This window comes from Miniopterus natalensis, chromosome 4, assembly GCF_054644295.1.
Source record: "Miniopterus natalensis isolate mMinNat1 chromosome 4, mMinNat1.hap1, whole genome shotgun sequence".
In the NCBI taxonomy this organism is placed as follows: Eukaryota; Metazoa; Chordata; class Mammalia; order Chiroptera; family Miniopteridae; genus Miniopterus; species Miniopterus natalensis.
This window is the reverse complement of record NC_142084.1, coordinates 14298581-14314959: the sequence shown is the minus strand read 5'-3', so window position 1 is coordinate 14314959 and position 16379 is coordinate 14298581. Positions and strand designations below refer to the sequence as shown.

Here is a 16379-nt window from a genome sequence, read left to right as displayed (position 1 = left end):
ACATGGAGCTCAGTCCTGTGAGTTAGAATGACACTCAGCCATTCTCCCCGCTTGAGTGGATCATGTAGAGCTCTTCAGTGTAGTCATCTATATCCAGCTGAAATCTGCCTTCCTCCACCTTCACTTCCATCTCCATTCAGAATAGTAAGTCGCCGTTTTCCATGTGCCAGCCCCCTGAGCGTTGGAAGACTGGTATTGTGCTGTCTCGAAGTCTCCTCTTCTCCAGCCAGAGCTGGGGTTTAGGAAACACTCCTTGCAGGGGCAATGTGTGTGACCGACGGAGCAGGGAGAGGAAGAGAGAGTGGAGCCAGCAAGACCAGGGAGGAGGCCACGTCAGGCCCAGATGAGAAGATGACACCTGACCTGAGGCAGTAGAAAAAGAAACGGGACCGGCCCAGCACACCCAGCATGCAGGGCTTGGGGCTGAAGCCTAAACTTTCCCTTGACAAGAGTTTTAATGTGGTTTATATACGTAAGCTTTGTACGCATATATTCCTCACCATACATACACATTCGTATGCCTTCCTAACTAACTTGGTCTTTCATTTGGCCCATTCCGAATATGCCATTTCCCAAAAGGCAAAGTGAGGACCACAGGAGTCAGAACTGTGCACAGTGATAGCAAATGCCCCTGTGACTGGGACACGCCCGGACAGCAGGGACAAGTGGGACGTGGGTGGGGGAGCGGTTGGGGTGGTCGGGAGGAGAACCCGATAGCTTAGCAATGTCCATGTTGCAGGTGAGTGGTGCGGAAGCGTGCTCAGTTTGTTAACCCTGCATCTGTGTTATAAATGTCCTTCACGAGGGTTTAACATTTCACTGAAATGTTTTTCTTAAAAAAAGAGAAAGAAACAGGCATGAGGAATAGAGTCAAGATCTGTAATAATGATAGAGTTGATCAGTGTCTGAACTGAACGGATATGTGAGGCAGAAGACGGGGATCTCAAGGGTGACATGAATATACTGTGTTCTTTCCTACCCTTCTCTGCTGCGTATTTTTCTTTGTTTTTCATTCTGGGGTTCCCTATGAAGCTTAACTAGGCTTTTCTCTCATTAGCTTTTTTGTATTTGCTACTACGCTTGGCTGCAAGCAACAGAAACACAACTTATTTTTAAAGGTTGTTGTTGGTTCACTCATGGAAAGAGCAGGGAGGAACCTCAGATTCATTTAGATAAAAGAGCTCAAACAATGCCACTGAAGTGCGGTCTCCTATCAGGGCTCTGCTTTCCTTTGACCTGTTTTACTCAGGCTTTCTCTGTATGGGGGCAGAGTTGGCCACAGAAGTTCCAGGTGTGTATCCCATTCTCCCAGCAACACAGCAAGGCCTCATTTCCAGCAGTTGTAACAAAAATATTGAAAACAAGGACCTTGTTGACTGTTTGCCCTGGGGTGAGTCACATGCTTAGTTAGAAGCAATGTGTGGATCACATGTCCAGACCTGCAGGTGGAATTGGGACCGCCCTCCCCACACCCCCATCAAATAGCATGGACTTGGTGGTGGTGAGGGGTGTGTGTGGCTCCCCAAGGAAAGTGAGGGTGGTATCCCTAGGAAAAGAGGAGCGTAGGTGCTGAGCAGGGAGTAGTAGCAGGTGTCCAGAGCACTTTGTTTCCCTCCAGTGTTACTAAGGAATTATACAAGAGGTAAGCCCTTTATATCCTTGGGTACAGAGCAACAGGCAATGCCTGAACTCATGGAAAAGAAGGTTTATTTTTCTGCCCATCATCATTGTCATGATCGTATTGAACAGCAGGCAGTCATTTCTATTTACCAGCATGCTGCTGTGCTTGCATGCAAGGCAGCTTTGGGCTGTCACAGACACTGTCCAGCTGGCTTTAGGAGTATAGCCATTTGGTCACATTTTGCTGGGCTGTTCTCCAAGAGACTCTGAATCCTAAGGTGCCTGGGGTGGTGGTGGGGAGACTCGGTACCATGAGGTCTAATAACTGTCCATCCAAACAATACTTATCGAACAGCCTGCTATATGCCATTACTGAAGCCTCTTTACGTGTGATCCTGCAGGGCAAGGGCCAGGTCTCCATTTGTTTAAGAACAGGTCATCGGGAAGAGCCATCAGATATATTTTTATTGGCTTCGCTTTCGAGAGCTCCTCCCTAAGACAGCAAATGCAATACCAGTAGCAGGGGAAAGGCGAGCCAGAGAGAATGTTGCTAGGTGAGAAACAGAGAAGCGGCAGCAGCTATTTCATTTCCAGTCTCTGGAGCATGTTTTGTCTCTCAGGCCGTGGCGATGAGAGGCACGTTGCTCTTGGGAGGAGAAACCAGTGCCTAGTTCCCAAGCTCTGGCCCCTCAAGTTGAGACACATCCTTATTTTATCGCAAGCTATTCAAACTGGTTTTGTGCCCACATGCTTAAGACTCAAAAGCTCCTTCTCAAAAGCTTTTCCAAGTGTGGCCTGGGGCTCACCGCGAGAAGAGAGGGTCTCCCCTATCCAAAAACTCATGTCTGTTTTTGGGTGGCATTCCACAGGCCAAGGGTGTCTTACTAGTGACTTCTCAGGGGTGTTCCTAAAAGTTCTTAAGTTTACCCTATTAATAGAGTTTGCTGAGTATTTGACTATGATGTTTCTACTAAGCAATCTGTCTTCCACGCAGACCTTGACAACACTGGCCAGCTCCCTCTACGTGGTCATGGTTTTTAGGATGGTCGTTTTGTAGGCATCCTAAAGCCTTTCAAGCTGGTTGTGGTTTTCAATTACTGCTATACTTTATTAATTGGAAGTTTGTAGAATTACTGTTAACGTTCAAATTGGATGGATATATTGTTCCTCCATAATGGCTGCATTGTTGCCATTTTAATTACTGCTTAGCTTCCTTTGAGTCCTTTGTTAATCGCCAAGCTGTTTTCTCCCTGGAGAGTGGCACTGGGTAGGGAAGTTGTGGTTGGGTACAGACGCTAGTCTAGAGGGCTTTGCCACTTGCTAACTTTATAACCTTGGACCGTATTTACCTACGTGAAGCTATGCGGTATACAGGCAGTGGTAGCACCCGGTAGGCTTGAGGATGAAATAAAATAATTCATGTAAATGTTTAGTATGGTGCCTGGCTCATAATCAGTGGTGAAAATGTGGTTGGCAGTGGGTGGTTGCTTTTATATTTGACTTCCGTTAATACAAAACAAGACTGAGAACCCATTGCTGTAAAAGTTGATTTTAGATTGGCTCCTTTCCTCTTGTCCCTTAATTAGTTTCAGTTGGTTAAATTCCAATGCTAATGAGACCTGTGTCACTGGCTCCCTCAAGCTACCTTCTCATGCTTAGCCGATTATCTCATAGGGGATAAGTGTGGAGACCGTGAAGGAGGAGGGTGACAGTGTCGGTGACGAAAATTAATCTTTATAGAATCCTCTGTGGGCCACAGCATTTGTATTCTAGGCTCTGTGTTAAATGCTGGCTGTCTATTATCTCATTTAATTCTCACAACAGCCCCAAGAGGTAGGGAGTATGAGTATCCCTGTTTTACAGGTGGCAGGACTGAGGTTTAGGGATGTTAAGGGATTGGAATATATAGCCAGTAAAGGAGAGCTGGACTTTGAACCTAGGCAGCAGATCACTACAAATTTGTCACAACGGACAGAGAAACAATTCAAAAAAGCAAGTCCTAGAGGTGGTGGGTCCATTGTATCACACAGAGAGAGGGGACAGAATGGTAGCTGATGGTGCATAACTGGCTTGTGCAGTGTTTTGCCTTGTTGGCATATAGTTCTGTTTTGCGTGTCTCCACATTGGCATATCGGGAACAATCAGCTGGGAGGGTTAGATATCCCAGGCCACTTGGAAGAGACCTCAGGGAATTATGGAGCTTAGGTGTGAGTTCAAGTGCACTTGAGATAGGAGCAGTGGTTTTAAATAAATTTGCCTATGAATCTGTTTCTCCAACACCTTCATTTTGTGCAGATTTTTATCCACAGTGTGGTGTGGCCAAGTTCTTATGCAGTTATGTGTCAGAGGGGAAAAGTGAGATTGTTTTGTCTAGCTATTGCTTTATTTGTGCCTTAAATTTATATGTTAAAAGAAATTCTTCTCTGTGCTTTATTAGGAAGGCCTGGATAATTGTCGTAAAGGTTACCCGTAAAAAATTCTGGGAATCCAAATGATTCTGTAGTCTCTCTTAATTCTCTAGGGACATGTAAATTGAATTGGCTCAGCAGTGAACAGAATTTATTGCAAATCACATTTTAGTGCAGAGGAAGCATATGAAGGCTTTCCTCACCCGCCTTTGATTTATTAAATTGTACTCCCATGGTAGCTTCTGGGTGAGGACTCATGGAATTGCTGTGCCCTGTGATTTGTATCAAAGGCCCACTTTCCTGCCCAGTGTTTATCTCCAGGATCAAGCGGTGTGGTTCAGAGAGAACACGAAGTGTTCCTTTTACGTTAGATGCCGGCTTGTTGCATAGGTTAGTAGTGAATGCTTCAGGCTGGAATCAGAATGCCGTTCCCAGTTTCATTTTCTCTCTTACTCATGGCAAATTCTTTCCTCCAGTGACTCACCTTCCCTAGCTGCCCAGGATGTCTCATCACCTTTATCTTCTCCTTCCTCCTCCTCAAAATGTCTCACTTATGTGGTTAGTGGTTAAGAGCTTGGGCTCTGGAAACAGACTGTAGGAGTTCCTGTCTGGATTCTAGCCGCTTCCAGCTACCCAACCTTAAGCAAGGGACCTAACCTCCTCTCTAATGCCTCAGTTTTCTCATCTATACGATGGGAATAATTAGGTTGGTGTGAGGATAGCACATATAGAGTGCTTGGCATGGTGTCCGACACATAACTAGATTTTTGTTATCGTTTCTGTTAATTTATTATTACTATTGCAGTTATTACATAATGACACTCAGATGGACCCTGATAAGATAAAAACATATAATTTCTCTTTTCTAGAAGCATACACTTGAAAACAGACATGCACTGGCGTGGATATTAAATACATCTTCATGTACAGTGTTCAGCAGAAGCTAAAGCATACCTATGTCAAAGTGTAGAAAGACAGAAGGCTGAGAAACTTGAGTGTGGCCAGGTCTCAGAGTCCTCTGGCTAATCAGAACAGAGAGGCTGTGGCTTCTGCTGGGTTGTTGACAAAGTGTATTAGCTGATCAGTCTTACTAGGAGCCATATTCAGAATTGTTTAGCGAGTCATGCCCCCTTGAAATGATCCTGCAGAATTGGGTTCTGTCCTTTCAAGAGAAAGGTTCTGGAGGCGCTTACTTGAAAGTATATAAATCTGAGATAGCTCTGCTGGTCATAAGCCTGAAGCCACTGCCAGAGACCCTTCATTTCAGAAAATTGACCTTGCCTTTGAACTCCAGTCTGACACTAGTGGGCACCTGTGATTTCTGTAGAAGAAGGTTTTCCCAGAACAGACTGACCGTTTCTAAAGGGTGAATTGCAAACCCTTTGCCTCTGCCAGTATGGAAGGCATTTATGAACCATAGACCACTGGGGTGGCTTGGTAGTTATGTGCATTTGCCACTGCCTGGAATAAAAGAGTACTGGAACATCCCTGTAGAGGCAAGATAGAATGGTTCGCCACCTCCCAGCTCTGTGTCCTTGGACAAACGGTGTAACCTCTCTGGCCCTCAGGTTCCACATCTGTAGACTGGGAATCACACTGGTACCTAACCACAGGCGGTTTCAAGGATTAGATGATGCCTTGTGTGACACTTGGTAAATGCTTAGTAATAAAGACACTCCCTGGTAGTGCTGCTAGTGTTCTCAGTGCAGAGGAAGCACGTGAAAACTTTCCTCACCCTCCTCACTTTCCTCGCATTAAGAGGATACCACCCTCTTACCGTGTCGCCATCTGGCCTTTGTGCCCGTGAGGCTGCTCCCAGACCCTGGGTCTTCCTGGTTGGGCCGTGTAGTCACACACTCCTGGTGGGCATGGTTTATTAGCTTCATTTCAGAACTCATTCTCTTTGGCTCATTTACCCAAACCAGACAGAGATTAATGGCCTGGCCTCAGGGCATCAGGCGGCACATGTTTCTGGTGCTTTCGGCTCATTGACCACACCTCTCCAGTTTGGGGAATGCTGGGTGTTCCAGGCAGAGGTCTTTTGAGACCTAGGGAACCTGGAAGGAAAGCAATTTGGTGCAAACTCACTGTCTAAGGAGGGCTGAAAGCCTTGCATTTTGCTTTTTCTTCTGGATTTTGCCACTTATAAATAGGATCAAAAGGGTCTCTGGGATAGAATGTTTGGATTTAATGGGAGAGATGGCTGAAAAAAATACTTGCCAAAATATGGTCTCTTTCCCTGCACTTCTCTTACCCAACTTTCCAAGGTTAGTGAGCTCCATTCACCATGGATCACTGGTCCCAGCTATTACGAGGCTACCCATTTCCCTAAAAGGTCACAACCCCCTGTAGGATCTCGTCACTGCGCCCCGCCCCATCCTTAGCTCCTACCTTGCACTGACTGTTGATCACACTGGCCTTCCTTCCTCCAAGGGGCCATGCCTTTCCCCTCTCACAGACCTGCACTTGCTGTTGCGCTGGCCCCTAGGCCTTCCCAAGGTGGTCCTTAGCATTCAGGTCTCGTACAGCTGTCACCTCTTCAGAGAAGATATTCCCCACCCCAGGCCCACAGCAGACTTTTATTTTCTCCACTGTACTTATCAGTAGTTGAGTATCATATTTGTGTATCTGCTTATTTCTGTTTCCTTCCCTAGTAGGCAAGTTCTGGGAAGCAGAGACCACAGCTGTTCTGCTCATCCATGTCTTCAGCATCTAGAACACTGCCTGGCCATTATGACCAGACAATAATACTTGTTAAGTGCATGAGCGAATGAACAGATTAATGAATTGCAAGTAACTTTAGAGATTACCCATTCAAGAGGTCTTCACATTTTTCAAAGCCAGTATCCCCTTATTTGATAGTCACATGCATGGAGACAATACAAGCAAAGGGAAGGGGGACACTTGGATACTTGGAGTCTTAGCTTCTCACCTAGCCCACTGGCCATCCTAGTGCAGGTGCTGTGGGGTTCAATTTTAAAAGCATGATCTAGTTCACATCGATCACTTGTATTGATAGTGGAGGTGCTGCTGAGGGAGAACCGGCGACCATGTTCCCCTGGTACAGAAAGAGTATCTTTTCCAAAGAGTAGACGTTTTTGAAACAGAGGTCTACTACTCAGAAGAATGGAATATTTTTAGAGGGAGGATACTGCTTAGCTTAATTAAGGTTCAAAGTTAGTATTTCCTATCACCAAATCAGTTGCAGAAGTCCATCCGCAGTTACCAGGGTTAGCTCATGGGCTGTCCAAAAGCAGACTGTGAGCTGGATTTTGGTGTGCCAATCCCTGACGTGCTAACATTATTAAATAAAATAAAATCTCTGCTTTAGGACAATGTCATAGTGCCCAAATCTGGTGATTACGATTCTGTAGGTGTGAAAAGGCATAAGGTGAAGCTGGTCATCAAAACTTTAAAAAAAGATATTCCACGTGACTCTGATGGCCACTCCTGGTTGAGAACCACTTATTTAACCCTTAGAGGGACCGAGCCATGAAAAAAGAGCCATGAAATCCTAAAAGGGATTTTCACCTGCTAGGAATATTATACCTGTATTTTGAAAAAAAATATTAAATTTTGAATTTTATCCAAAAAATTTGTGGAAATTTCTTTTCTCTCTTATTACACAAGTACCTACATAATATCATTGATTTTGCCTCCTGGCCTGCAAAGCCTAACATATTTGCTGTCTGGCCCTTTACAGAAAAAGCTTGCTGACTCCTGCAGTATGTCATTGTCTGTTTTACATGGGGCACTTTCCCTTTTGTGATTCCTGTAAGCCATTTAAGGGTTTTCATTATAAAAGTAATATATTTTTCGTATAAAATTCAAATTTACAAAAGTCTGCAAGGTAAAAAATGATTGGTCCCATTCCCCAGTGTTAACACTTAACAGTTTGTAATGTATCTTTGTCCTGAATTTGCCACTTTTACTAGCTGTGATGCTCCATTTGTAAATTCTCCATTTGTAAAAACAGTGGTAATAACAGTTCCTACCCAACAGAATTGTTTTGTGGATAATTTGAGATAATTCATGTGAATTGCTTAGCACATTGCCTGGTGCACAGTTAATGCTTAATGATTTATAACTAATTTAAAATGTTTTCTCCTTTTTAGCTTCAGTATACATAGTTTGTTTTTTAAAGAAGGAATATGATTTTTTTTTTTTTTTTTACAATACAGTTTCTCAGATGATTCTAATGTACACACACTTAAGAACAGTTGAAGTAAACACTGGGAGTTAGATAATTATAGAAGGGATTCCTATTTGGGGGCTGGCTAGAAATTGCCTTCTATCTTATAGCCCAAACTAGGGAAAGGGGGAAGGTAATGGTTTCCTTCAGTGGACCTGCAGGGTGGTATAAAATGCACACAAGTAAATGTTTATTTCTATTTTCCAGGTCTACAACTCGAACAAAGACAATCAGAGCGAAGGAAGTAAGTACAGTGCTTTGGTAATTTTCTATAGTTAGGGTTGGGGTTAGGCTTTGAGAAGTTGCTACTCCAGGGAAGAGCCACCAGGAGGTGCTGTGGGCATGTTGGGTCTACCCCATTACCCCCACTGCAGCCTGAGAGGCTTCCACCCGGGAGTCTATGACTCCAGGACATTCTGTGAGCCCTACTGGCAAGGCTGTAATGACACTTTGCATTATATAACCCTTCACACTTTACAAAACATTTTCATGTATGTTATCTCAGTTAATCCTAGCTCGCTTTAAGAAGGTAGATCTAATCATCACTTAAAAATCACTTAATCCAGTAATACTCAGTTCCTCAAGAGCCCTGTCTTATGAGAAAGCCAGAATTGACTTTACCTCCTACACTGTCTTGCTCAAAGGACTGGAGAGACAATAATTATCTTAGTGGTCGCTTAGTGTTCTTTGTTGCCTCTTTGGAGAGGAAGGAGTGGAGATAGCGAGCTCTGTAATAATATTCCTCTTTGATGGGAGTGACCCTGAGCAGCCTCTGTAGAATATATAGGACATTCCCCCTGCTGCTGGCTCTGAACGCTCTTGGTTAATCATGATTTCCAAGGGCACCTGCAACCTTGTAAAGATGAGGGGATTAAAATAAAACTACTGTTAGAGTGTTTGGGCTGATTATCTCCTTGGTGCACAGGAGAAAAAACAAATTCCTTCCAGGTTGCTACAAGAATACAAAGGAAATCCTGTCCCTTTGCCTCAGATTTGCTTTGTAAAATCTACTTGGAAAAAAAAATTCAAAGGTAGCCCTACCATGAATTCCAGTCATGTCAGAAAAATCTGTAAAAACAGTGCCTGCCCATGCGGATGGACAAAAGGATGAGCTGGTTTTTGTGGGGTGAGATCCATTATAGGACAGAGATTTTCATTCTTTCAAAAAAACAAATTTTACCAGGAGGTTTTTTGTTTGTTTGTTTTTTCAGTCCTCGCCCAAGGACATGTTTTTATTGATTTTTAGAGAGAGAAGAAGGTGGGGAGAGAGAGAGAAACATCAGTGTGATCTATTGCCTCCTATACCCACCCTGGGGGATTAAACCTGTAACCTGGGTATGTGCCCTGACTAGAAATCAAACCCATGACCCTTCAGTGTATGGGACGGCACTTCAACCAACTGAGCCACACTGGCCAGGGCTTTACCAGGAGTTTTATATGAGATATTAAGTAATTTGAAATGGTGGCTTTTGGTAGAGACCTTTAGGAAAAATTTTTTCAAGTAAATATTCAAGGAAACGAGTCATTTTTTCCTTCCCTCTATCAGGTAGAGATTGTTTGAGAGCATTTGAAATTGACTTTGGCTAACTTGAGCTAAAATAACAATAGCAAAAACAATAGTAATAACCATGTAGGAATATAGAATGCTGTAGGGTAACTCACGGTAAGATAGGAAGAGCTGAAGAACCAGGCTTGAAGATATACCATCGCTGGAGACCCAGGAACTAATGAGAAAGGGTCTCCTGGATGATATTTGCAGGATGATAAAACCCTAAACTGTCTTTAGTTTTTGTCTCACTCTTCTGAAAATTCAGATCGCCAGGAAAGATAGCATCAAGCTAGTCTATCTTGGGCCCAGCCAGGGGAAAAGAAGACACCATTGACAGTTTCAAGTGAACTGCATAAAATAGGAGCGGAGTAGTTTGCCAGAGGGAAATCAGGGAACCCACTAGGGCAAGAGAGGCTAGATGTCACAGAGGCCATAGAAACAGGTGCCCAACCTGGATCCAAGATCTATGGGGGGTGAGAGGCATATGAATGGAGACCCCCAACCTGAAGTTTCCTTGCAACTGATCATATGAACCTGCTTCTCTCTGCTTGAGATAAGTACTAATAGATTTGAAAGATGGCCCTGATTCCATTTTCAGCTGGTTCTACCATTGTGTAAAGCCTTTTAGGAATATGTGTTGAAAGCCTTTGAGTGAATATCCTTTGACCCAACAGTTTGTCCCAAAGAAATAGACTAGAGTTCAAAGACATTTGTGCCTCAAAAGAGTTTTCACTGGAACATTGGAAATAATAGCAAAGAATTGGAGACAATCTAAATGTCCAATAGGGAATGGATTAAAAATGTCATAGAATACTATGTAGCCTTTAAAAAGAACAAGAGAGATCTAGGTATATTTACATAAATAGAGCTCCCGTATACTGTTAATCAAGTTTTAAAAAAATCTTGTTATAGAACAATTTAGTAAAATATTCAGTTTATCTAGAACAGTGACTTTCAACCTTTTCATCTCATGGCACACATAAACTAATTATTAAAATTCTTCAGCACACCAAAAATATATTTTTTTGCTGATCTGACTAAAAAATAGATATAACTTTGATTGATTTAATAAAGAAAATAACAATAGCATTTACCCTTTTTGCTTATGTATCGGTGCCTATACTTGTATATAAGGATTTCTGGTACCAAGAATTAACCAATCAGATGCAACCTTATTATGAAGCATGAACAGTAAGATGCAGCTCTTGCAAATCCATTTTTTTAAAATATGCAACTAATGCAACTCCATTTTTTAAACATCTTCACCGAGAATATGTTTTTATTGATATTTTATTTTATTATTTTATTTATTTTATTTAATTTTATTGAGAGAGAGAGGAAGGGAGAGAGAAACATTGATTTGAGAGAGAAACATTGATCAGTTGCCTCCTGTACATGCCCCAACTGGGGGTCAAACCACAACCTAGGTATGTGCCCTGACTGGGAATTGAACCCGTAGCCTTTTGGTTTATGGGACAGCGCTCCAACAAACTGAGCCACCTGGCCAGGGCAAGATGCAACTTTGTTATATGACTTATATATTTATGGCTCAAGACGGGGCATTCACACCAATGGCTATTGTTGTGTTGGCTGTTACTATTTTTTATTTGACAGTCTAAGGGAAAAGAGGTCAGTGCCCTAGACTAAATAGGTATTGCGTGTTTTTAAAATCCTTTTGGCACACCAATTGAAGGTCACTGGTTTAGCTACATTGATAGAAAATGGTCTGGAAATACATTTTTCCATCAAAGTCTTCATCAGGGTAGAACATGGATTATTGGGAGAGACTGACCTTCTACTTTAAATACCTCTCTATACTGTGCAGTGCCAACAGTGAGCATATACAGGGTTTCCCAAAAAAATGAGCTGATAGCTCAATTGTTGTTTCTTTTCAAATTTATCCCAATGGAATTAATAATTATTCAAAGTGTGTATAATTTTTTTGGGACACCCTGTATTTTACAATAGTAGCTATTAATATATAGCATTTATTGACCTCCTACTATGTTTCAGGATATTTTATGCACATTAGCTCATTGAGTGCTTGCAACACCCTGTGAGATAAGTGCAGTTGACCCACTTTGTAGATTAGGAAATTGAGGCTAGTAAACTCAGAGGACACGATGTAATCTGAGTTCTAAGTCTGAAGGCTGTACTGTTAGCCACAAGGATATTCTACCTCCCTAGGGAAAGGACAGTACAGAAGTTCCAGTTTGGGAAGCATAGACACTTGCCACGTTTTGCTCTGGCACCCACAGAGCACAGAGTTGGCTACTTTGAGTCTGTAATGATTCTTCAGTTGCTTGCTCTTTCTTTTTCACAAGCAGGAGAGAAAAAGATGGGTTAAAACATAGGGGCCTCTTTTCCAGGAGTTTAGATAGAAATTATTTTTCTGCGGTGTTGAGATATTCTGATCACTGACTTCCAAGCTGCAAACTCAGAGAGGTGGTCTGGGTTGATGCCTCCTCACCTCCTCTGGCACTAGGACCCCTATTTCTTATCATACAATGAATGCCTCAGCTGTCCCTCCGCTCTGAAGGGGTTGGAGCTTTAGTATCTCTTGACTGCAGTAATTTGCATCTGCACCCCACACCCACCCATAGGGCTCCTCCGCCATAGGTGACACTCTTGCCCAGGGTCTGAATTCTTCTGCAACTCCTTCTCTGTCTTATACCACAGCCAACATTCTTTTAAAGTTAAGAGGTCAACCTGATAGGAATTTTAAAATGAGGCATTGCTCTTTTTACCTTTAATATCCAAATTCCAAATGTCTGCCATTCTCTTTCTGGAAAATGTTTTGGTGGGAATTTGAATGCCGGCATTTTATCACAGAGCCAGAATGGGCAGGTAGCAAAAGGAAATTCCTCTGGAGACCTTCTGAATTTGTTTCTTTCATCCTGAAATTTCTCTCAGGGCATACAGTGCCTGTGGGGTACAAGACAGGGCCATAAATTATGTCTGTCAACTGCTGGTATTTTCCAAATGGAAAATACAGTTGAGAGTTGCCAGGGAGTGGATGGCAGCAGATAAATATATGTGCATTTCTTTGCATAGCCTTTAGCCTCTCCCCTTCATTCTCTTTGGATCTCAGATACAGAGGGATTGAATTAATCATACTCCCCCATTGGTGGCACATTATTAATCACAGGGCCCTCCATTCATTCATTTTCATTCCCTTTTCAATTCCTGTTTCTTTCCTCCCCTATAGGCCAGCATTCTAATGTGTGCTTTCAGACTGTATTCTTGGACAGTGTGTATCTTTTTATCTACCTGTGTTTTTACCTTACATAAATGGTTACACATCTTGCTCAGTTTCTCACTTTGCTCCCTCAGCATGGTGTTGGGAGCCATCCATACTCCTCTGCCTGCTTCTAGAGCATGGCTTCTGCGTATTTCACACTCCATGGTGTGGGACACACTGTATCTGCAGAGATGCCCTCCACCATCTCATGCCTCCAACTCCTCATCACTACTGGCAACACTGCAAGGAACATCTTGTACATGTTCCCCCATGTGACAGTTTCTTTGGGTTACGTGCATGAGGAGAGTTGCTGGTCAGCTAATGGGGGTGCGCATACAGAGTTTGAGGGAGGGCCCTCCTGTCCTTCTCTGGAATGGTAAGTCCACAGCCCCGCCAGCTCTCCTTGAGGATTTCTCCATTCCTTCCAGCTCTGGCCATTACTCAGCTTTCTAATTTTTTGTCAGTATTATAAAATGATAGCTCATTGTTGTTTTCGTTTGCATTTCTCTGATAATTAATGAGTCTGAGCATCTCTTTATATGCCCATTTACAGGGTTTCCTCTTCTGTTTTTGTTTTGTTTGTTTGTGTGGGGGTTTTTTGCCTATTCATGTCCTTTGCCCATTTTTATATGGCAGGTGCCAGTTTTTCTTGTTGATTTGTAAAGTTCCTTCTGTATTCTAGATAATGAATCGCTTGTTGGTTGTAGACATTTTAATTATGTCTTCTGATCTTGTCATCTGTCTGTTAATATTATGTGTGATACCTTCCCTTGAGTGTAAAGCCTTCCTTTTTTAATATTCAAATTCATCTTTTTTGCATTTGGTTTATGATTTTCAAGTTGTGTTTTAAAGAGGGCCTGTTTGACCCATGTCACAAAGATGTGCCTACATTTTCTTTTATTGGCTTCATGATTTTGCCTTTCACATTTAGACTTCTAATCTGATATCTACCATTATATATGGTGTTTTACGAAGATCGAGTTTTACTTTTATCCATGTGCAGAGTCAGTTTTTCCACCAACGTCTACTAAGCTATCCATTCTCTCTCCTTTAACTGCTGGTGCCAGCTTTATTGTGCATTAGGTTTATATACCTGAGCTCTGTCTCTCAGCTCTTTAGCTCCTTGGTCTGTTTGTCCTTGTGCTTATACCTTTCTGGTTTTAATATGATGAATTGGAGACAGGTCTTGATATCTGGTAGTTTACGTCTCCTGTCTTTACTCTCCTTTTTAAGGGTTGGCTCGGCTGCCTGTGGACCTTTATCGTTCTGTATAAATTCTGGCATATGTGTGATGAGTCCCTCAGAAACTTAAATTTTTCATTTGGGATTGCATTGAATGGTATTGATTAACTTGGGGGGAAACCAACACTTTCATAATATTAATTTATGTCCTCTGGAGCTTTGAATGTCTTTCCATTTACCCAGACCACCTGTGTCATTTATTAGCGTTTTAGTTCTCTGCCTAAAGATCTTGTGTATTCTTGGTTTGGTTAATCCCTAAATACTAAATTCAAAAGCCACTCTCCCATTTTGGCCAACCTTATGGACCTCTCACCCTGTGGATCCTGCTGCCTTCAGGGATCCTTCCCTGGGTTGGTTCCTGGAACATCAGGAATATACATCAGTGACACTGAGTTTTCTCTCATTGGCTAAATTCTTACCTGGTAGAGAAGGGAAGGGAAAAGATGGGCTTAAGGGTAGTAGAGGGGAGGGAAGTATGGTTTGTTGTTCCCTAGGTTTCTTTACTGAGGGAATGATTTCACAGTGTCAGTAATCTAGACAGCTAATATCTGTTGCTGATTTGCCCCTTTCTTATTACAAAGAACAGGACTCTGTATTGGGCAAGATCACCTCCTCCCACCCCACCCTCTGTGGCCCCCTTTGCCATCTTCATGCATCTCCTGAGTCTACATGTCTTGTTGCTTGCCTTACCTTTGGCTCCAGTTATGAGATTTGCTCCCCAAAGGCTCTCTGAGAATTGGTTTAGTCTCCTTTGAAGTGAGCTTGGGTCAGAAGCAGGACTAGAAGCCAGGAAATGGCCTGTTTTCAGCCCAGGCTGCTGTTGTCCTGTAGTCCCACCTGAGGGACAGTTAGAAAGCCAAGAACTTGTCCAGTGCAAGAGTAAGGGAAAGGCAGGCTTTTCTAGTGTGAGTTGGTCTTTTCCAAGTTTGAAGTTTTAAATAATAAATGTCACTGCCTATTAGCTCTAAAAAGTTTAGCTTGTTTACAGAAATGCTGCTGTCCTGTTGTTTCTCTGGCTGTTTGAAGGCTGAAGACTGACAGGTTGAGACAAAGAGGGCTCCGTCTCCTAGTCTTGATTTCATGGTGCCACTTCCCTTAGTGTGGGTATTAACACAAGTGCCATAGGTTAATTGGATTATATTCAAAGAAATATGCCCGAGTTGCTCCAGACATGCCTTCTCACGCACCTCAGGACCCAGCTCAACACTGACCATCTGGCTTTCCAAGAGGGTGTCGTAGTCGCTTACTCTGCTTCCCACTCTTGTCTTACATGGTCCTGTTTCCTCCTTCCTGAGCCTTTACTAGATTTAACTGCAGGAGTCCAGGCTTCCTGTAGCTCTCCATTTGATCAAAACCTGTCAGAGCTCTTAAGGACCTGTGGCCCTGGGAGACCTGAGTACTCAGGGGTAAAGGACATTCACAAGTAGAACCCATGTCTCTGCCTTTAAGGAGTATATCTTCCACTGTTGAGGATCAGACCACTGGGAGACAATAGACAGATGTGTGGGCGTGTGTAACATTCTGTGGTCTACAGATGTACCCAGCGTACGGATAGAATGCCCAGAACCAATTGGTTTGAGAGTGCGCTCAGCATCGGCTTCCATCTAGGTTAGAATTAACAAATGGAAACTTCCCACTTTCCCTCCTCCCAGAAAAAGGAAATATAACACTTTCTCTACTACTCTCAGAAGAATCCTTTGTATTTATATAATGCTCAGGAACCCACTATAGCTTGCCAAGTTGTCATTCATACTGGGACGTGGCAGGGAAGAGCAGTGATTGGAGGAAATGCAAAGTTGGAATTAGGATTTAGTCATGTAGGGTGTAGACATTGACTCTCTGAATGTCACTTTTAAGCAGGTTGGAAAACGTGTATTTTCACTTACTATAAAAATAATGATGAAATCATTGTGGAATATGAAGGAAATATAGCAATGATTTGCAAAAATTCAATGAAAATCATCTATAATACCACTCCCAGAGATACTTCCTTCTTGCCTTTTTTTATGATGTCTTATGTGTATTTTGTCAATGCCAATATGTATTTTGACTTATTTGGCATTATACTGAATATACTTGTTTCCAGGCATTTTCCCAAGTCGTGAAAATCGCTTATAAATACCATTT

General features: G+C 42.6%; 1 protein-coding gene across 2 annotated transcripts in view; it reads left to right on the top strand.

The window, feature by feature from the left end:
- ARHGAP26 (Rho GTPase activating protein 26) overlaps positions 1-16379 on the top strand; it is a 401390-nt gene that overhangs the window by 198420 nt on the left and 186591 nt on the right. For both annotated transcript variants that reach the window (XM_087816295.1, XM_087816294.1), the window contains exon 12: positions 8428-8464. In XM_087816295.1, the coding sequence (XP_087672421.1) occupies positions 8428-8464 (37 nt within the window). The remainder of the gene's footprint in view (positions 1-8427; positions 8465-16379) is intronic.